This window comes from Lontra canadensis, unplaced genomic scaffold, assembly GCF_010015895.1.
Source record: "Lontra canadensis isolate GAN:19392208 unplaced genomic scaffold, GSC_riverotter_1.0 scaffold31, whole genome shotgun sequence".
Taxonomy (NCBI): Eukaryota; Metazoa; Chordata; class Mammalia; order Carnivora; family Mustelidae; genus Lontra; species Lontra canadensis.
The window spans coordinates 10,252,845-10,275,846 of NW_022631025.1; the positions used below are offsets into that span (position 1 = coordinate 10,252,845).

Genomic DNA, 23,002 nt, shown 5'->3' on the forward strand with positions numbered 1-23,002 from the left:
CTGTTTTGGAGAAGACCGACACCGCCGGGATTCCTGATCATGTGTGACATGTATCTACCTCTCGGCAAGCCTGCAGGCTAGGCTCCTCTCTTCCTCCCGTCTGTTCTGAAATTTCTGGGGGCCTTTTTTACTTCATGGTTCCAGGCACCCAGGGGAATTTTGCACCAGGTAATTCTCCTGTCTTTTGGTGCTAGGAAACAGTCTTTCATAATTTTTCATTTTATCTGCGTTCCTACTTCCTTTTCATCCTTTTGCCTTCGTTGTTCTCCTTTCTTAAAGATTCCCTCAGCTCATTTCCTTCCTGCTGAAAGATTAAAAACACTTTAAAGTTGTGCTGTCACATTTTCTAGTTAAAAAATTGGCGGGGGGGATGTGTGGCCAATTTGATGGCTCCCTTGTCTTCTCCTTTCTGAGGATACGAAGTGTTTTACTGCTTCCTCCCGCTCGGAGCACTGCCTTTGTTTCCTCAAGTTCCTCTTCCTGTTGTTCTGTGTCTTTGAGGGATTTTCTTCAGATGTTTGGGGATCCTTGGGGGTCCATTCATATCCAACAGTGGGTCCCCAAAAAGCCCAGTGGAAGCTTCACAGGAGGCAGGAACCTTCGCCGTGGAGTGATCAGGTGGGGGCCCCAGGTTGGGTTTGGAAGCCCCCAGACGTGAGCATCTGTACGTATCTGCTCTTGGGTCTGTTTCCTCAGAGAGGAATCCTCCAACCTCCCACACGGAGTCCGGGGGAAGGGAGCAGGTTTCCTAAGCCTGACAGCTAAGAATTCTACGGCGTTCTTGGAGCCTCACTGGGGTGTAGGACCCTGTTCCGTAAGGTGTCTCACTCCCATTTTCAGCTGTGGCCAGTGTCCCCTCCCTTACAGTCAATCTCCTACCTTCTGTGGGGCTGAGGGGAAGGGGTAACCCAGGGCCCGGGCTGGTAAAGGAATCCAGTGTCTCTGGTGACAGACTTTCAAACAACTTTCTGGTTTTTTGTAGCCAGACTCCCTCCGTCTGAGGTATGTGGTATCTCAGATTCCTGAGCCTTTCTCCGGGAATCCATGGCACACCTCCCCACAGACACGCGGCACACCAACAGAAACCTCATCAGCGTTATTAGTCAGAATCGATCAGGCCAGACTGTGGTAAGAACCACTCCAAATCCCCACGGCTGAAAGCAACAGAAGCGGATCCCTCTCTCATGCTTCATGTCCCATCAGAGAGCCCTGCTCATCAAGGTCCCTTGGGATCTGTGCGGATAGAGGCTCGGCGGTCTCATGACGCCGCCATCTTAACAGGGGTTTTCAGGGGGAGAAGCCTGCTCTGAGGTGTCCCCGCCCAGCAGCAGCATCACACGTCGTCACTCCCATTTCAGGGGCCATGCCTAGCTTCCAGGGGATGGGGGAGAGCAATCCCGTCCTCCCCATGCTTGAAGGAAGAGGCCAACTGGACATGCTGGGAAGCCACCCCTCTCTGCGACAGCCAGTCCCCACGCTGGTGATCCAAACTGTGCTGTTCTCTTCAGCCGCTCTCTCCTGCTGTCTCTCAGTGCTTGTGGCTTCACACGCTTTTATTATTTTATTGTCATTTTAGGGTAGCTTTAAGAGAGCAGAGACAAACACCATTTCAAGGTGCACAGCACGGTGCTCAAAGAGCCAAAACCCTCCAACGGCCACTGTGCGCTTGCTCCTGCCTCCCTCTCGGATCCCGCCAGGCCCCTGTTCTCCACTCAGAAAGGATCTTTGTTGCCTAAAGAAAGGCTGGTAGGCTATGAAACTTTCCAGAACTAGTCATTCCTTAATGGTATTTTTCCAGGAGGGGGTTGGGAGGTAGTTTTCAGATACGTTCGGAATAGAGAAAAGTTGAGAAGGAGCAAAGCGTTTGCAGGTTGTTACCGTTTTCAAAAACCAGTCATTTTCTATCGGTGCTGAGCCTCTAGCATATGCCCAAGTCCTGGCTAACGAGCAGTCCTACCTTCACATTCGCCCAGAAACAAATGCCAGTTTTCTCCCAGGGAAGAGCAAAACACTGGAGTTCTGAGGAAATGAAGAGGGGCATTAAAAGCAGGTGTAGCAATCAGCAGTTATCACTGGCTAGTGGTAATGCAGGTGTTTTTTTATCTCCTTCTATGGGCTCACTGTAGCTTCTCACTGTGCCATTATTTTTGTTGTTCTTGCGTGGGTTTTCTTTTTTTTTTTTTCTTTTTTTTTTTGAGAGGGAGAGAGAAAACTTGAGTGGGAGGGGCGGAGGGATAGGATCTTAAGCAGACCCCATGCTAAGCTTGGACCCTGATGTGGGGCTCGAACTCACGACCCTGAGGTTGGCACCCAAGCTGAAATCGAGTTGGATGCTTAACCAACTGGGCCACCATGTGACCACACCATCTGAAGATGCATTCCAAAGGCTACTCCTCTAGGTCTGCTGACCATGACCAAGGAAAGTCAGTCCACTTGCTAAACACAGACCTGTGCTAATAAAAGATGTAGTCAAGTCTCAAATCCAAACTGTCCTGATGATATATTTTTTACCATGTGTGGCTCTTATCTTTTGTATGTTTAAGACTCACAGGGAGAATTCACAAAACAAACTAAAACAAAGCAAACAAACAAAAACAGATCCTGGGCCCCACCTTGGGCATTCTAGTTTGGAAAGGAGAGGTAGTCATCTGTATTTTCAACAAGAACCCTCCAGGCAAACTTCGGGCCACACATCAGCCACGCTTTTTCATTTTCTACACCATCACACACAGAAAGAGCATTCGAGTAAATATTTTTTGATGCGGAGATGGAAATCAGCAGAAGGTACAGACGCCTATTTTCCCCTCAGGATACCATCCAAGAGGTAGCAAATGAAGGTCTTTACTATTGAACATGGCAGGACAGATGAAATATAACTCACAAATTCAAACAGCTTCCAAAGGATGGGTGGGATATTTTAAAGCACAGGTTTTGGGTTTTGCTTTGTAGTAACCCTTCATAACCGAGGGAGCCCTACCCAGCCATCTCTCAGCATCAAGCTGAACTTCCACCAGCAGGAATTCCTAAAGCATCACCCGATGTCCTGTCCTCAATTCTACCTTTCGAGTGAAACATCGCACAAGAGGTTTGAGTTGGTCCCCTCGCTCAAATGAATCAAAGCACTCCCCCCAGCCCTAAGACAGGTTGTGCCGGGGGCTCGTCACGAGGCTTCAGGAACAGGGTGAAGTCGGTTATGTCAACGAGCTGAAGCACGGAAGAAAGTTGGGGGAGAAAGGCAGCATCTGGACCTAAGGCTCCTGCAACTTTTTCTCTAATGGCTTTCCAGGTTTCTAAAAGGCCGTGGAACCCGGCCTCTTGCCAGCTCCTTACTTTTGAAAATCTGCTCCATTTCCACTACATTTGCAAAATGCTGCAGTATTTCCCCCCTTGCCAGGAGGAACCTGGAGGCAGCTGGAGGTCAGGAAGGAGTTGACACGTGAGCGCACCTGTCTTTACCTGTTCGTATGTGAATCCCGGATACCAGAGGAAAGACACAGAGCGTTACTGCCCTCCCTGTTCCAGTGCTGCCTCCTTGCTGGGGAGGACACAGAGCCTTTCTCCACTGGTTTTCCACCTCTCCTTAAGGGAGCCAGAGATTTAATTTGCTACCGGCAAGTGCTGACTGTTAGTTAAAGTGGAGGTGAATGATACCTCCGACCTGCATGGCCCTTCACAGATAAGCAGGATGAACAAAGAACTTCCCATAATGGCTTCTCCCTCCAAAAGACATACTGAGACATAACCTGGTGCATTCACAGAAAGCAGAATTAAATGAAATCGAACAGACCCTCCTAACCCTTCTTTTAGTCCAAGCTCCCATTTTAAATGAAAGTGCTTAGGGAAAAGTGGCAGGGAAAAGCTCAGGAGGATTTCCTTGATATCCTCCAAGGATACCACATGGAGGCTCCAGTCCGTCAAAGGGCTGCTTTAAGGCAGTGGTTCCCAAACTGTGGTCCTGTAACCAGCAGCATCAGCACCACCTGGGAACCTGTTAGCGGACAATGTCGAACTTCACCGGAGCCTTGTGATTCCATTAACCCTCGAAGGTTAAAGAAACCTCCCCCTACCCTTCTGTGTTCCGGCAGTGGCTTCCTGCCAAGACCGTCCCCTCCCCATAGGACTTAGGGAAGACTCACAGGTGTCGCCTTGTTTACTTATGACAAGTCCAGACACAGACCCTCCAAATTCATCTTCTTTGCCTGACGATGATTAACTGAACTGCCCAGGAGTCAGAACAAAGTGTCTGCTAACCATCTTCACCTGAACTTTTCTCCTTCCTCCAGGTCCTTGAACTTTTAGCCAGCCTACACCCCCTCCTCAACCGGCCTCTGGAGAACGGGCTGGCCTCAGGTTAAAACATACCTTCTTCTGCAAGGCATTCCAGCCATCACTTCTCAACACCTCCCTCTTTCTAGTCCTGTTTACTCCTCCCTAGAAAAGAGACCTTTTTTGTCCAGCCTCAGACTCTATAATCAGAGGTTCTCCTATAGCCATAGGGCCTAACCCCTGTTACAAGAGTACCTTTCCCGCCTTTGCAAAAAGTTCCCGAGGAAGTCTCTCCATGCACAATTCCGACTCGGTTTCTCTCTGACATTATAAATGACCAATTCTCAGGCCCCACCCCAGATCTTCTAAGTAAGAAACCACTCTGGGCACAGTTTGAGACGCAGTGATTTACCGCCATCCCTCTAAGGGGCTGATAAACACATTCCACCCCTGAACTCCATCCCACCCGTGTTCCACTCGGGAGCTCGTAAGCGCAAGCTGTCTCCGAGGCTCGCGGTGGACACGTTTTTAGCGTCCCCACAGACCACTGATCTCGTGGAGTCATTTCGCAGTGGCAAGCAAGACCACGCGTGGAGCTGGAGCCCGAACCCGCGCCTACTTACATCTCCATCCACCGGCCTCTGGTCGTCACAGTCCCTCGTGGGGCTAATGTCCTGGCGCATGACCCAGATGGGCTCTTTGGGCTCGTCGGGGGTGTAAGGCGAACGGATGGTCCTGGTTTTCACCTCCTCGATGGCCTCTTTGATGTCCTTGATGGCCAGCGAGATGGCGTCCCTTTTCTCCTTGCTGTACCGCTGTCCCGCCTCGCCTGGCGCGGGGCCCGCCGCCCGCTGCTGCCCCGCCGGCGCCTGCTGCCCGGGGCTGTCGGGGCGGCCCCCGCCCGGGGTGGGGGCGCGCTCCAGATCCTGCTCGGCCTCGGGCATGTCCTCGGCCGCCTTGTCGAGGCTCTGCGAGCTCATGCTCTGCTTGACCTCGGCCACGATCTGGTCGATGTCCTCCTCCTGCTCGTAGCTGTCCATGCGCGGGTAGGGCGCGAACTCCGCCTCCTTCTCCGGGCTGTCGGACTCGCCGTCCGAGCGCTCGTCGTAGTGGTGCAGCCGCGCGCCCAGAGCCTCCTGGCGGTACGCGGCGGCCTCGTCGCGCTCCTGCTCGTACAGCCGCAGCCCGTCGCGCGCCTCCAGCTCGGGCGCGTCCCCGATCTCCTCGTACACGTGCTCCTGGAGGCCCCCGTAGTCGGCGTAGGGCTCGGCGTACGGCTCGTCCTCGCCGCGGTGGAACAGCCGGTGCGTGTACACGTAGCCCGAGTACGCGGCGTTCATCGCCTCCTCGTGCTCCAGCGAGTGGAAGTGCAGGTGGTTGGGCAGCGCGCGGCCGTGCGTGGCCTCGGCGTGCTCGGCCTCCGCCTGCTCCGTGTACTCCTCCGCCTCGGGCCGGTACTGCACGGCGTAGGCGCTCTCGTCCTCGGGGTCCTGCGCGCGCTCCGCGTCATAGCCGTCGCGGGCCGCGGCGATCACGTCGCCCTCGGCCGTGTCCGTGTGGTTGTGGAAGCCGCTCTCGGTGCTGGCCGACCGCGCCAGGCTCTCCCCGCGCTCCTCCTCCTCCGGCTGCCCCGGCTGCGCGCGGGGGTCCTCGACGGCGCGTCCGCGCCCGGGGCGCCCCGCATAGCGCTGCTGCGGCGGGGGCGGCGGCTGCTGCTCCTCCTCCACCTCGGGGTGCTCCAGGTCAGCCTCCACCGACTCGTTCACCTCCCCGCCTGCCGCCTCGTCGGTCACCTCCGCCTCGGCGGAGCCCTCCAAGTGGTTCATGGTGGGCGTCGGGCCGGCTGGGAGCGAGGCTGGGCCGGCTCAGTGCGCTCTCATTTTGCTCCACCCGTCTGGGAAGACAAGAAGGGGAGGGGCTGTTAATGGCCTTCAGACGGTCGTTCTCGCGGAGCACCCAGAGAACCCATAGAAAACAGCTGCTATCCATCCCTCCTGAATCCGGGTCACTTAAAACAGGATTGCGGATTTAAACGCAATCTGATGGCGCGTCGTGCATTTTCTTCGCTGCATGTATCGTAATTTGTAATTACATATCTACTTGTCTAATTGCTTACTGGCTTTCTCCATACCCACCCCTCAGACGGAGAGCCTCGCCAGCGTTTTGTCCTCTCTCCACCACGCTTACGATTCAGGTTCCGTTTCTGATGCACATGAATAAAGAGTACTACTAAATTGAATGGGCTAATTGACACATTTTCCATCTGCTAAGGCATAAATCTCTCCAAATTAAACTAGGAGCCTAGATACTTTAGAAACCGTTCTCTGAATAAATTTCAAGGGAAAACAACAACAACAACCACCTCGTAATATTTTGAGCTCCTGCTGTCAATATAAACACGCAGCCGTTCGGAGGCTGGCTACCCACCATCAGAGGGTTCTTGGCTTGCCGTGACTGGCTCTGTCACCTTGGACACTTGGCTTAATTTTTTGGACCTCCACGATGAGATCAGACTCACTGACTAAGGGTTGTTACACAGGGAAAAAGACTCCGTGGGAAATGCTGACTTTTCATGGTGACTATTCAAGAGGAAAGACAGGAGAGGTGGCGTTTCCCAGACTTGTGTGAGGAGGAAACCCTTTCCTAGAGGCCAGTGTTTTGACAAACCCACTTAAAGAACCACTGACTAGTGTACTTCCCCATACACCCTGGACCTAAAATTCTCTGATTCTATGAATTATCATTTATAGCTGGTACTAGATACATGGAAATCATGGCTACTTTCTTAAAAATATGGGTATGTCTCTTGACCCATTTCCAGAGAAACTTGTAGCTAGAGATGGAGTTGGTTTCAACCTCTCTCAGTTGTTATCACAAAATAGCTTTATAGCATTATGTGTCTGGTGTACGGGAATAAATACAGAGGATGTACAGAACAACAAAAACGGGCAGGAGCCCCATGATTTCAAGAAGCCTGTGGGAAAATGGGTTCAGCTATGAGTGTCGGCTTTTCTCAGTGTTCTTCTGGAGAACCACATTACAACCAGACAAAATGGATGGGAAGTGAACTCTTTACTAGCAGAAAGCTCTAAGAGGATCAGGGACATGTGATTGACTCTACTATTGCAATGGACTGCACTATACTCAGCTCCCCACAACACAGCAATTTCCTTTAAGCACTAGGACAATCCCAGAAGTAAAGGAGGGCATTTTGGAGCTCCAAATTCACCTTTGAGCAGAAATATCATCTTTCTCCCATTCTTTGGTGGACCCACTCTCTTCCCCCCCACTGCTGGCTAGCACACACTGGAAGAAAATTATGGCTTACTAGAGTTGAACAATCCTAATTGCTCTCCTCCTTGTCAAGAGTCCCACTTCATACAAGTGAGACCCAGTCTCCTTTGCAAAACTGTGGCCTCCCCTCATTAACCCTTGAGAACAGTGACTCGGAGGAGGCATAAGGAAGTTTTCCAAAAGCAAGTGTGAGGTCCCATTCAGACTTTGATGGACGGCTAATGCTTCGGACAGAAGAGGCAAGTGTTGTGCTGAGGTCCCCCTAGCCAAGTGGCCTCCAGGGGACCATGGAAACTACAGAACATGTATTCAATTCAATACAGCACATGGACAAGCACAGTCTACCCACATTTCGTTTATGAGGCCTCTTTGGAAAAGAAAACAAATTAAAAACAACAAATTAAATGTACACATCTCAGTCCGATGGACACAAATCAAGTGGTCGCAGAGAGGGATACTGAGCTGTGTTAGCCATATAGTAATGAGCACCCAAAGCATGTGAATAGCCAACAATTCATGGTAACCATGTGCAGAATTGACCAAAACCCTGTGTACAGTGAAGAGAGATTCTTATTGATGAAAATCTACTGATACACCTATTAAAAAGAAGTTTTAGTGTAGGGGCAGCTGGCTGGCTCAGTCAGCTGAGCATCCGACTCCTGAAATTTCAGTTCAGGTCATGAACTCAGGGTTGTGAAATCAAGTCCTGGGTCAGGCTTAGAGTCCGACTTAAGAGTCTCTCTCTGCCCCTCCCCCCCCCAACTCCCATGCACATGGGCACACACACACTCTCTCTCTCAAAAAAGTTTTAGTTTATTCTGGGTTAAAATCGCTGTTTGACCAGCAAACAGAGCCCTCTCCTAGGGCACTTACTGATTCAAAGGAAATGGGATGTCTGTGCATGTCTGTACACTAGATCATGGTAAAGAAAGTTACAAGAAGCCCATTTTTTTTAAAGATTTTATTTATTTGACACAGAGAGATCACAAGTAGGCAGAGAGGCAGACAGAGAGAGGGGGAACCGGGGTCCCCACTGAGCAGAGAGCCTGATGTGGGGCTCAATCCCAGGACCCTGGGATCATGACCCGAGCCGAAGGCAGAGACTTAACCCACTGAGCCACCCAGGCTCCCCAAGAAGCCCATTCTTTGGGGGAAAAGTAATGTTGCTCAATATCATGGAGATTTCTGTTCACTAAGTGCATTCTCCTCATACCCCCCCCCATCCCCAAGTCTCAGGGGAATATTTATTCATGGATTATTTCTATTTCACTCACTGTCAGGGTTTCAAGACTATAGTTTGGGTCATGGTATTGGCAACATGCTAGTTAATAACATGTTGATTTGAGGGATTTCCATAAGGAAAAGGCAACTGGCAGCTTCTGAGGACCGAGCTGATGGTGCGGATCAGGTCTACTAGTAGCTCACGAGATGAATGTTCCCCATACCCTGGCAACTTTGGAAGTGGCATTTATTTAAAAAAAAAAAATTACAAAGCTAGGTTGTTGTGGAAATGGCAGGTTACTGTGCAAAAAAAAAAAAAAGTATGTACAACTTGTTTAGAAAGTGATTGGCAAGATGAATTAAAATCTTTAAAAGTTAACATTCATTTACCTCAGTAGTTCTACTTATAGAAATCTAAAGGGAAACACTCAAATGTGGACAAAGACGATTCTCAAGGTGTTTGCTTAAAAGGCAAAGATTATAAACATGAAATGCCAAGCGCTGACCTTAAGTCCCAGTATATACAGAGTGCTAAGCGTCTTAGCATCATCTCCCAAGGCAGAAAGACGTGGGGGTTTTCTTGCTGGGTCGCCCCACCCGGAATTCGGGGTTCGCACAACAGGGAAACTCAACCCGCCACAGTCCAACGGCCATGCCTCCTCACCCTCCCTCCCACTCCGGCTCCCAAACCTAGACCCCTCCTGTATCCCTGTGTGGGTGAAGGGCGCCCCCAGCACCCCCAGTCGCCCCAGATCAGATCTAGGAATCATTACTGACTCGTCTCTTTTCCTCACCTCCTTGCCCAAACCGACAACCGAATCCATCGTCTTAATACCTCCTGCGTCCCCCTCGCCGCCACTGCCTTGTCTCGGTCCCTGTCTTGCCTCCACAACTGTTTCCTTGACTCATGTCGCAACCCCGTCCAGTCCATCCTTCCCACTGCTAGCTGGATGATCTTTCCAAAATACAAATCCAAAGCCCAGACCCGATCTCTCCAACTCTTCCAGGGTTCCCCTTCATGCTAACTATACCAGGCGGGGCCACGCATCTTCTACAAGAAGACACGTTAAATCCCCATGCTGGCCTATGAAGACAGTACTCTTCTACTGTCTTCCTAGAGAGAATTATCAGCTCCTTGAAAGCTGAGGAAATGGAGGCACGGTGGGACTAGGTGACTGCTCTGGGTCTCACGAGCAATGGAATGGTTGAAACTGGTACCTGACCCCCATGGTCTAGCTCTAGCTCTGGGTTCTTGAATCCTATTTCCCGCAAACCAAGTCCACCAGCACCACCGCCACACCTCACCTGCCCCCCACGTTCTAACACCCCCAGCGCTGACCCGAGCTGCCTTACCTGTTCTCAGCCCATTTTTCACCTATACTTGGTGACTCTTGTCTTCCCCAGGGCAAGTTCACACTTGAGGACTCTCTATTATGTGCCGGTCTCCAGGCAATGTTCAATGGGGCAGAGGGGTGACCAAGGAAGACGGGCTTCTCTGATTCATGAACCCTCCATTCTGGTGCATGAGGTGGGGGGCAGGGGAGGGAGGTGAAGAGATAGGAGAGGGGACCCGACAGTGACTATGTAAATTAACAAATGGGAGAGCCCCAAATAGTGAGATGTCTCAGGAAGAAAATAGGATGGTCAAGGTAGAGCAAAGTGACCACGGAGAGAGGGTTATGCACACAGTGGCCAGAGAAGGTGATGTGTGAGCTGGGGCCTGAATGATAAGGAAAGGGGCAGCTGCATAAAAATCTGAGGGCAGAGCCATGAGGCAAGAAGGCACTTGCTGGGTTCAAGGGCAGAAGCAATGTTTGTGAGCGAGACAGGGACAGTGTGGAGAAAGATGAGGATGGGGAGATGGAAAGCATTGGCAAGGCCGGGCCTGGTACATCATGGTAAAGAGTTTGGATTTTATCTCAAGGGCATTGGCATGCTACCAAGTGGTTTTAATCAGGGGAGTTACAAGGCTTAGTTAACTCCTCACTTCATCCCCATTACATCTTGTCTATCATATATATATAATTTATATATATTATATATGGATAATTTATATTATAGCACCTGTCACACAAAGCAACGGTTCTTTATAAATATGGAATCCTCAGGAAAAGAGAACTTGTCATTTATCTTTGATTCCCCAGTGCCAAGGACAGAGGTTGCAGAGTTGGTTGTCAATGAATTTTTAGTAATTAAAGAGGAAAAAAAACAATCTACCCCCCCTTCCCAAATATTTCGGGCCTCGTGGCCATTGGCATGCTCAGGCTTTAGAGATCTCATTTCTTCTTTCCATCTGAATCTTCACTGCCCTTATCCGTCCATGCACCTCCTCCACCTTCTTCTAATGTGTCAAGTGTCCAAAGAACTCTAGTGATTCAATCTTTTGCGATGTTGGTGTTTATTGATCCATTTGGCATTTATTAGACATGTACCAGGTACTGTGCAAAGGCAAAGGGCATGCAAAAGTTTCAAAAGCATAGTCCCAGCCTTCAAGGGCAGACAGCTCTAATAATTACAACACCTGCTGCTACACGCAAAGGAGAAATCGGTTGAAGCCAGGGAAGGAGCCTAGAGTTAAAACCACCGCTGCAACCGCATCCCCTCTGGGGATGGGTCACTCGAGTGCTGCTGTTCTTCAAGGGTCTAGATTTCATGAGCCCCTAAGCATCCTGGGAACTACGGGAAGAACCTGGGAGAAGAGTGCCTCCAGCCAATCAATGGTCTTGATTAGGACCCATGTGCCTCCGGAGGCCGGGCAAAGGGAGGAGCGGGAGGTTGAAGAAAATCCCTCCCCTCCTGGAAAAGCGTTCTGTGATCTGGAAGACAGAGGCAGGACAGTCCCCCCACCCTTGCAGGAGTTCCTATACAACACCAAGAGGGGGTGCTGTGGTGTCCCGGCTGCAGGAGTGAGGGAACCAGCTGGAAAAGGTTAACAACGGGAAGGAACTCCGAGGCAATGCCCCATTTATAAAGAGAACATTTCACAATTCAGCAGCAGTACAGTTCAGTATCTCATAATGATAGCTGAGACTCCTGTTGGTTTGGGATTAATGGAAGGGGAAGCTGTAAATTACTTTGGCTGATCTGTCCTTAAGTAGTCATTGATAAGAAATTCCAACAGACTGTCCCTTTTAACACTTGCAGAAGTAGTTTTAGAGAACAGGTCTGACTGAAGACGAAATGCAATGTGAAAAAGAAGAAAAGGAGTCCTATCAGGTTGTTAACGTGGAAGGTTTGGCGGGGAGTGAGGCTGGTATAGGGAAAACAGGAAGGCAGAGGGCGCAGAAGTGAGAATAGTACGACGGACTGTGCTAGCCATCCGCTCCCCTGAATAGACTAGAAAGAACAATAGAATTCCATATATACGTTTCTATTATATTTCAAATGTAAAGACTTTATTTATTTATTTATTTCACAGACAGAGATCACAAGTAGGCAGAGAAGCAGGCAGAGAAAAAGGGGGAAGCAGGCTCCCCGCTGAGCAGGGCTCGATCCCAGGACCCTGAGATCATGACCTGAGCCAAAGGCAGAGGCTTAACCCACCGAGCCACCCAGGCGCCCCCATGTTTTTATATTTTTTGTGTATATTTAAGAAGTCCATTTACCTCCCATGGACTGAAGGAATGTTGTTCCTTGTCTCCTGCCAGAATTGTAAGGAAAGTCCTATTTCTTTGGACTGTACCCTGTCCTAATTCACCCGGACACATACATTTCCAGTCCACGTGACGTCTGCCGCCAAGCCAGCAGAGGGGCCGCCTGTGACCCTGAGGTTGTGGTGATGTATTAATTTCCAAAGCAGCAAACAGTTCTGGTTGCCAAACAGGATTGTGCCCTTAATGCTGCATGCATACACATTCGTCACACACACACAAACACACGCACACTGTCCACACAGGCTGCAAGATGAGTGGTTCTCGTTAAAGAAAAAAATGGAAAAACGGTCCCAGAGTACAAATACGCAGGTGTTCTTGTCCATCATCTCTACTCTCTCTGTTTTCTTTCTATGAGTGAGATCAACTGTGGAACATCTGCCAGGGAAACCAAAGGACATCAAGAACCCCAGGTAAATAATCATCTTTCTAAACTCAATGCATCTATTTACAAGGGTAGCAGAAGACAGAAATTAAAAAAAAATAGAGTCCATTAAAGCTTAATCTCCTTTGAGTCATTTGAAAATTAAATTTAATGATACTGAGAGCTAAGATGGATACAGAACATATATTTTTCCTTCTGAAAATCATTTCTAGTTTAAATAGGCTCGCAAGATCAGGAAAGGCGTCCTTACACACAGAACATCTCACTTCAGTGAAATAGTATTTTGTTTGCTTTGTTATCCTTGTGTGAAGCTTGGCTTGACCGATAGCGCTGGTAATGATTTCAGAGTAAGTTGAGTACTTGAACCCCAGGAGTATTGCTGAATAGCCAGATGTCAACCAGAGGTCTGTGTCCTTGACCCTGTCCTACTTCGAGGAGGACATGTGGGCTGGACATCTACAGTTTCCCTTGCAGGTGACCCACTCCAAATGACTTCCCAGGATGGCCCCCTTCCCTTCCCTTCAGGCTTAACGCATTGTAGGGGTGGTGGGGTCCCTCTTCTCAGCTCTCTGCCTCTCTGCACATTACCTAATTTGAATGCCTATCTATTTCCTGTTGGGACACTAATTGGTACCAAATGTGTGATACCCATGTTGGCAGATGATAAGAAATAATCATTTAAAGACAGGTGTAAAATGATAAATAGTACAGCTATAGTAAACATCATGAAGGTGGTCCCTAACGAGAAGTTCTATCCTAGGCTCTGCTGTGTCTTCTCAGCCCCACAGCACTCCTGCTCCAAAGGCTGCATGGGCTCAGGGAATTGACAGGTAAATCCACACAGGAAGCATAATGGGCATAAAAGCATGCCTGTCTGGGTCTCAGCCTCGGGATCTCTCCTCTCCCAAGGACAGAGGCCACTTGACCTTCTCCTACTGCCCCAGTCCGCCACTTGCAGGCTCGGCTCGCTCCCAGTCTCTAGTCAATCCTAATTTTAGATCTAGCTTTGCCTCTCACTCAAGAATTAGATCTGGCCTTGGATCTGCCATCCATGATTGGATTTCTTCCTCTATACACAGACTGCCCCAATGTTGGCAGTGGATACCCCATTTTCTGGTTCAAGAATGCCGATGGCTTTTGGGATAGCCCCTCGTGGATTGTTGCCTTATGCCCTAGCGATGACGGAATGCCTGCCAGACTCAACTTTCATCACACAGGGAGCTGAACTTGCCTCCCAGCTCCTGCCCATCACAGGTGGTCCTGGTCCTTGGGAGTCTGTGCACTTACATGTTCCAAGGCCACTGCCTTTGCTCAAAATATTTTGGCGACTCCGTTATTGGAACAGCTTTCAAAGTTAATTTCTGGGTTTTGAAACTACCAGCAAATTGTTCCCAATATTCTAGTCTAATATTAAGTCATATTTGATTTTTGCCAACCACGGATTATCCCTCACCTTATTTACAAGAGTTGGCTAGGAATGGTGCCTGATATTCTTCCAATATTTAAGTTATCTCTAAAGGATCATCTCATCAACTATCCACTTAATGAGCTATTACAGTGGTTAAGGAGACAGGCGTGGGGGACAGTCTGCCTCAATGCCTCACAGTTGCATCACTTACTAGGGATGCATCCCGACTTTCTTTGACTTTGGATAACTTACAGGAAATGCCCCAGTTTGATCATTTCTAAAAAGGAGATAGTAACAGTGCCTACGTCATGGGGTGATTGGATGATACAAGTTAATATATATATAAAACACAATAGTGTCTGTCTGATACAAGTACTATTTGATATACATCAGTGCATTTTCTGCACACACCATAATATTAATATTTTAATATATAATTATTATATAACATATAATAATTATAATAATAATAATACCATAGTATTTAACAGATCAATACATACTTTTTAAAAAGCAAAAAAAAAAAAAAAAAGATGAGAACAACTAAATGTTACTATAAACGCCTTGAGCACATGGTACATTTCTTATTACTGTTTCCCAAGTAAGTCCATGTAGGGATGGGAAAGAAGCATTTAGGCTACTTTTAGTCATCTTGAAGTAAGGCTGAGCGAAAATAAATCCACCAAATAGTCATCATAAACCCTATACTATGTGTGTAGGCCAATACACATGGTGCCCTGCGTACTATGGCCCAACCCTCCCAGCAGTCCCAGTGGGAATTACTATCTCCAGATGCTAATTTTGAGACAGAAGCTTAGACATCCCAAGCAACTTGTCCAAGGTCAGTCAGAGCTGAAAGGGTTGGAGGTAGATTTGTCTGGATTTCACCATCCATATTTTTCTTATTACATTTCTCTGAGCCTATAAAGTGATGGGATTGATTTTTTTTAAACAAACATCTAAATTGGTGTAATCCCTTTTAGAATAGTCACCTTGGCACTTATGTGTTCCAAGGGCACTCGCTGCCTTTGCTCAAAACACTTTGGCCAGTCCTATATTGGAATTGATTTCAAAGTTGATTCAAGGGTTTTGAAGCTACCAGCAAGTCGTTTTCAATATTCTACAGTCGTATTTAGTTATATTTGATTTACGACCTCAAGCGTATCATCCAGATTTATCATCCACCTTATTTACAAGATTTGGCTGTGGATGCTGTTTGATGTTCTCCAAGCATCAAATCTATCCCCAAAGACTGAATATGTACAACAGCCAAGATTCTTAAAAAGACTCTGGTTCAAGCTCCAAAGTCGATTCCAAAAGAGGGCTTTAAAAATTGTTTGGCCAATGGCCACATCTTTCTCATAGATAAGCAGAGGGACAGAGGCCATTTCAGTGAATGCATTCTTGTGTGATTATTGCAAAATCAGGTTCGTTACTTTCATTCACCTTGAAATCTGTATAATTGTGGCTAACACTAACTGGGCAGGAAAATTAATTCATCTCCTTGGATTAATTCAGTCATGCCAACCCCAAAGCTCTGATCATAACCCAGCTTTCGGTTAAAGAGAAAATTCAGACTTTGTGCAGACTTCTTCATTGTCTAGCTCTTCATCTAGCATTTTAACTATCGAACTATACATTTATTATTCTTACTTCGATAAAACACATGAAATAAGCTTAAGGCAATCATGGAAACTCAGAGCGGAAGTTAGCAAGTTTTGTAGAAAACTCAAGAAACATTCTCTGGAAATCAAAGCCGATTAAAAGTCTATTTGAGGAGCACCTGGGTGGCTCAGTGGGTTAAGCCTCTGCCTTCGGCTCAGGCCATGATCCCAGGGTCCTGGGATCGAGTCCTGCATCGGGCTCTCTGCTCAGCAGGGAGCCTGCTTCCTCCTCTCTCTCTGCCTGCCTCTCTGCCTGCTTGTGATCTCTGTCTGTCAAATAAATAAATAAAATCTTTAAAAAAAAGTTTATTTGAATTTTCACGAAACGCACCTGATACAAAACTCAAATATATCTGCATAATCCATATTTGTTTTTCTCTCATAGTCTCCTTTTTTATGTCCCTTTATAACTTCCTTTCTTTACCCTCCGCTACATTTATTACCTCTGTTGCTACATTATGCTTAGTTCAGGGGTATTAAATCACCAGTAACGACGCAATCCGGATCATTGTGTGGGTCTTTCCGTTATCATACAGAAAGCCATGCACTCAGCACGGTGGTGTTAAAATAGTGAATCTCTAAAATCAGTTCAGCTATGTTAGTTTTCAGAGGCTCATTACTTCATACTGCAAAAGGACATGGAAACAAGGGAATATCAGACTGAGGCTGAACTGAACGGTAATTCATTAAAATGGAGTCTTTCCTTTGAGACCACATCACCTCAAATTTACTGCTACTGTTACTTTTACAATTATTTGGCTCATTAGAAAGTCAGTTAACTTGCTACTCTCTATTCCCTCAAGTTTTCTGTGGTTTTCTCTAGCATTTTCCTTCCCCAAATTCATGCCAGAACATCAACCAAGACCCAAACTATGAAGCTTCGGATTAAATTGTTGTTTTCAAGCTTCTTTTTTTATTCGCAGGTCACAAAAGCAGCCTGGGCTGCGCTGACGATCATCTTCAAACTTTTTTTTTCAGCTATACTTTAAATCTGATATGCCAGGGTTATCCTAGATTATTAAAAAATAGTGTATCCCAAAAAAGGTTTGCTCTCTGACACTGGAGCTTCACAATTCCCAAAACACAAGATCCATTAAGCAACTATTAGGTGGCAACACGGGTAATGACTTGAATTTGGATTTGATGAGCCAGAAATTCCATATTGATTCAAAGCCTCCCATGACAACCAGCTCTCTTCATCAGTCATGTTAGCAAAAAGTTAACAGGGAAAGAACCATAACACGGGAAAAGAAGAAAGCTACTTTCTCTTCAGAATGATTCATGGATCGCCTGGAAACTCTGCTGAGTTCGATGGACATGTTGACTAGAATGTGAGAGGCAGGGCGCTAGCTATACTCTTCTTCTCAGCAACTGATTTCATTTAGGCCCCAAGGACAGACCGATGACATTCAAATATGGTTTCCCTGCACCCAGAGCCTTCTGGTTACCTTGAGGGAAGACATGAGCTTCTCCAAAGGAAATTATTTTAAATTGGCTTTATTAAAATATGGTGTTGGGGTGCCTGGGCAGCTTAGTCGGTTAAGCATCTGACTCTTGATCTCATGGTCATGATCAAGTCCTGAGGTCGGGTTCCATGCTGAGCACGAAGCCTGCTTCAGATTCTCTCTCTCCCTCTGCCCATTTCCCTGCCCCCTGACCCCCCACCCCCGGCTCCTCACCCCACCATGGGCACATCCTCTTTCTAAAACAAAAATATTTTTAAATGGTGTTGATTTTACTGAAGATTTCATAAAGAAGATGGATGTGAAGGGTTATATCTCATACCACACCCCTTACCGTCCCCTCAAAAGCTAACTGGTTACTTTTTCCACAGCCTCCTTTTCAGTCATCAGCCTCAAGTGTTCCCTCTCTCATGAACCTTGCCCTGTAGTCCTGAGACTTCATGATTCTTGTCCCTTCCTTCTGGATCATCACAGTCCAGTAGAAATATAATGTCAACTGTACATGTAATTTAAAAACATCTACAGTCACATTGAAAAAGGTTAAGAAAGTAAAATTAACTTTAATAATATATTTTATTTTACCTATCATATCAGAAATATTATCATTTCAACATATGATCAATATATACAATTATTACTGAGACAATCTACTTTTTTTTTCCTACTAAGTCATCAAATCCGATGTGAATTTTACACTCAATAGCAATCTCAATTAGGACTGGCTACATTTCAATAACCACATGTGGCTGGTGGCTACCATCTTGGATAGTATAATTCTACATCAAACTTCTGGGCTTCCCAAACTCTCTCCTTTTCTTTTGCAGAACAATTTAGCCACATTCAAGCTCTTCCCAAAGAACATAGAGTCACCCTCCTCCATCACCAAGGCCAACAAACAAAGACCCTCCTGCTATCAGAATTTTCCCTCCAAACAATAGGAGGTTATGAATAACAAATAAATGAATGTGTGGAAAGCTTGGTTGTTGCTGTGACCCAGAACCAAGTTCTATACTGCCTGGTCATTGATGTCCCAAGGGCACTGGTCCCATATTCCTCTCTTCCAATCTTCACCACTGTCCTTTAATCTGAGATCTCCGTGGCCCCATATCCAGTGTGGCTGTACCTGCTCCTTTCCCCTCTCCGTACCTCTCACTCTTGCCCTCCCTTTCCCTTCTGTCCCCCCCAACAGAGAGCTCTCAGGCTCATGGCCACACTAACCCACAGCTCCTGCCGTTCAGCATATGGGACCCCTGCTTGCAGAGAACTGAAGTTGCTCAAAGGTTCCTCAAACAGGCCATGAGGTTCTGGAGAAGGCAGGCAAAGTATGAAGAAAGAGAACGCTTTTCCTCTCACCAGGAGGGGGCCAGGTGGAAAGGGGAAAGAGAACCCCAAGGACTGGGGAATTGAGTCTGAGGCAGCAGAGCACACTGGTTAAGAACACACATTGAATGAGATGGTCTAGGTTCAAATTCAGTTCCAGCACTCACCAGCTATACAACCTTGGACAAGGCACTTACCCTTACTCTGCCTCAGCTTCCCCTTCTCTACACAGGGATAATAATAGCACCTACCTCATAAGGTCACTGGAGAATTACATGAGTTAAGGTAGCACAAATAGCAGAGTAACATACATACTTATCAATTCACAGAATGTACAACACCAGGAATGAACCGTAATGTGAACTATGGACTTTGGATGGCAATGTGTGTTGATGGAGTTTCCCTGGCTGTAATGACTGAACCCCTCTGGGGCAGAATATGGACGGCTGGGGAGACAATGCACTTATGGGACAGGAGAAATCTCTGGTCTTTCCACTAAATTTTGCCATGAACCTAAAACTGCTCTAAAATATACCTGAAGGGGCGCCTGGGTGGCTCAATGGGTTAAAGCCTCTGCCTTCAACTTGGGTCGTGATCTCAGGGTCCTGGGATCAAGCCCTGTGTTGAGTTCTCTGCTCAGCAGGGAGCCTGCCTCCCCCTCCCCTGCCTGCCTCTCTGCCTACTTGTGATCTCTGTCTGTCAAATAAATAAATAAAATCTTAAAAAAAAAAAAAATACGCCTGAAAATTTTATTCCATTATTTATAAATACATATATATGCTTTATATGTTACATGTAATATGTACCACACAAGTAAAAAGCATAGATGTATAAATATGTATATAGAATACAAACGTATATAACATATAAATAATGAAAATACATATAAATAATCTATTACATATGAATATATAAATATAAACATATATATTTCATGACTTAAAATCAACTAACCCATGACCCCTCCTCACTGAAGCTTAAGGGACATGTAGGTTGGCCACATCTCTGCCATTGTCCCATCACTGTCCTAATTCTGACACCTGGTGAGTGCAGGTGTGGTTGGCAGGCCCCTGACCGGCATGGGGAGTTACCCCCTGGCCAACAGGCTCCAAGGTCACCCGGTTCCAAGGTCACCTTGCCATGTGTGTGTCCAGGCTATTCCTGGAGCTCCATCAAAGCTGGGACCACACCCTGCTCTGGCTCACCAAGGGCTGGCCCAGACTGGGTAATGCCGGGCTCACCCCTGCGGCGGACCCTTCCCAGCACTCCGCCGCTCTGCCCGGCTCCTGCCGCTTGTGCTGCAGTAAGTGGAGCCGGGGAGTGGTTCTGTTGTCTGCCTCACAGCGGCCTGCTTCAGCTTACACCACGGAATCTCTCTGCCCCTGGGCTCCTCCCAGCCATTCAGCCCCCACTCTGGGGAGCACACCCGCAGGCAGGCCGGCTGTTTACGGCCCTTACTGGCCATCATCAGTTCTCCCCACTCTTCCTCATCCATAAAGTGGGTCCACGAAGGGTGATTTGAAAGCATCTCTCAAAATGACCCCTCTGGGGACTTTGCCTATCACACTCATGCACAAGGGTGTGGAATGACTTAATCACAATTCTCCCAAAACTGCTAAAGCACAGTTTGTGTTCGTAAAAGACCGGAAACAGCTAAAACGCCCATCATGAGAAAGCTGGTAAAAGAGATTATAGAGAGCATTCTACCGAACACAAAGAGGACGACCTTTAGGCACAGATGATGGAAAGAACTTCCTGATGTAGGAAAGCCAGGTCAGAAGAGTGTACGATGAATGTCATCATATATGTAGAGGAGGAGGGGAAAGAATGCATATGTATACAAATCTCTGAAATGACAAAAAACTAATACCAAACTAATATATATATATGTAAAAAAATATATATATGTAAAAAAAAATATATATATATATATATATATTTTTTTTTTTTTTTTTTTGAGGGGGCAAGGGTGAGGAATGAGAACTAGGCAGCCAGGGACTAGGATAGAACAGAATCCCATCATATGCCTCTCTGCATTTTTTTTTTAAAGGTTTATTTATTTATTTGGGAAAGAGAGAGAGAACAGAGGGAGAGGGAGAGGGAGAAGCAGACTCCCGCTGAGCAGAGAGAGCCCAACATGGGGCTCGTTCCCAGAACCCCAAGATCATGAAGTGAACTGAAGGCAGATGCTTAACGGGGACTGAGCCACTCAGGCATCCTGCCTCTTTGTACTTTTTGATGTTTGGACCATGAATCTATTTTTAAAAGACCCTACCTAAGTGATGGCAATAACCTGTTCTTTCTACGTTACAGGGTAAGGATGGTGACAGCCTTCTGAATGTAAAGACTGGGAAAACTGATCTCCCTTCCTCGTTGGGGAGCGGTTCGCGGTAGGGCTGATGTGCTGACTTCCTGCAAAAGCGTTCTCTTCTGTTACTGATGGAAACTTCTCACTATGCACCAGGTTTCTTGCTGCCATGCTAGGACTCAGCCTCTGTTTTTCCTTGAGCCTCACTGTGGTGAGTGATGTCTTTGTGGGTAGATCACAGGGGTGGGCGTGGTAAAGGGAACATTCAGCGTTGTTCTACTTACATGGGAAATTCTAGTGCAGGTCCTTGGAATCTGTATTCTAGAAACCACATTACTAGCTCATGGATGAACAGAATTACAAAGTAGCTGGAAGTTAGAACTGACAGAGTTGGCAAAGCCCAAGTCCCTTATTTTACAGATCAGGAGACCAAGGAGTAGAGAGGTCATGTGGCTCCTTCAAGGTCATGTGTGTTAGCTAGCACTGGAGAAAAGCACATTGCCCAGTTTTTCTTCCCAGGTTATCCACTTATAAAAGACAGATCTACTAAATGAAAGAAAATAATTTCAAAACGATACTTGGCTAAATGTTGTCAGAGAAAGGGAAAAGAATTAAAAATATTCCAACAACCCAAAGCAAATCTGTTCAACACACCATCCTTTCTACCTACAGGACACTTGACTTTCCAGTGTCCAGAATCCCCCTGTCCTTTCTGAGAAAGCAAGGGGGTACATGCCTTTCTACATGGCCTTTTGAATATACAGTGTGGCAGAAATGACTTGTTGCCCTCAAAAATTCAAGCTCACTCTCCACCAAGAACTACATTTATAAGCCTTCCGTACATCTGGTTGGGGCCATGACTAGTTCTCTCTCCAAGAGAAGGAAGGTGGAAGTGAGGAGGACCTTTCTGGGACACCTCATTGAAGAAGTGAGCTTGCCTTTTTTCATTCACTCCTCCTTCATCCACTGGTTAAAAGCAGAAAAGTCTGAGACCTGTGGGATATCAGAATCTCAAGAAGGGAGTGGCCTGGAGTCCTGAATCGAGCACATGCAGGAAAACTGCCCATTGCCCAGAAATAGCCTGCCTTGGACTGCTACTGTTAGTAAAATAACTTTTAATATGTTGCTACAATAAAATTTTGGAATTTGCTTATGTTATTCTCATCAATCAGTGCACAAGGCTATTTCAGCCGGGCCTCAAAACAAGTCACTAAATCTCCACTTTAAAAAAGAATCACTGGGGCACCTGGGTGGCTCAGTGGGTTAAAGCCTCTGCCTTCGGCTCTCTGCTTAGCAGGGAGCCTGCTTCCTCCTCTCTCTCTCTGCCTCTCAGCCTACTTGTGATCTCTGTCTATCAAATAAATGAATAAAATCTTTGAAAAAAAAAAAAGAATCACTGAGTGAATGGCTGGGTGGCTCAGTCCTTTAAGCATCTGTCTTTGGTTCAGGTCATGATCTCAAGGTCCTGGGATCGAGCCCCAATTGGGCTCCCTGCTCAGCAGCGAGTCTGCTTCTCCCCTCTCCTTCTGTGACCTCTCTTGCTCTCACTCTCTCTCAAATAAATAAAAATCTGTAAAAAAAAAAAAAAAAAAGAGAGAATTACTGAGTAATGGGAGAAAAAATACTATTTCTGTTTTTAGTTCTGTGGTTACCTCTAGAAATCTCCCTAATATGTCACAATTTACTGACTTAATTTAGGTGATATCTATTGATGTTCTGTCAGGAAAGATGATGAAAGGGGACAATTTGGTTTACTTAATCTTTTTCCTTCCATTTCCAACATTTAACAGTTGTATTTTTATTGATCATATTTGTAATTTTAAATATTAGCCTCTTTAAAAAAGACTTTTTAAGAGTAGTTGTAGCTCTACAATAAAATTAAGGAGGTACTGAGATTTCCCCAAAACTCTCTGCACCCCCCAACACACACACATGAGCGCCTCCCTCCTCATCTGTACTCATCTGCACTCACCAGAATGGTAAAGATTTTGTATTTTGTATTTTGCCTTGAAGTGCTTTAATC

At 46.7% G+C, this 23,002-nt stretch overlaps 1 protein-coding gene across 5 annotated transcripts in view; it reads right to left on the reverse strand.

Moving 5' to 3' along the window:
• Positions 1-23,002, reverse strand: part of APBA1 (amyloid beta precursor protein binding family A member 1) — a 189,617-nt gene that overhangs the window by 53,854 nt on the left and 112,761 nt on the right. For all 5 annotated transcript variants that reach the window (XM_032866582.1, XM_032866585.1, XM_032866584.1 and 2 more), the window contains exon 2: positions 4,890-6,160. In XM_032866582.1, coding sequence (XP_032722473.1) covers positions 4,890-6,092 — 1,203 coding nt within the window. In that variant the 5' untranslated portion in view covers positions 6,093-6,160. The remainder of the gene's footprint in view (positions 1-4,889; positions 6,161-23,002) is intronic.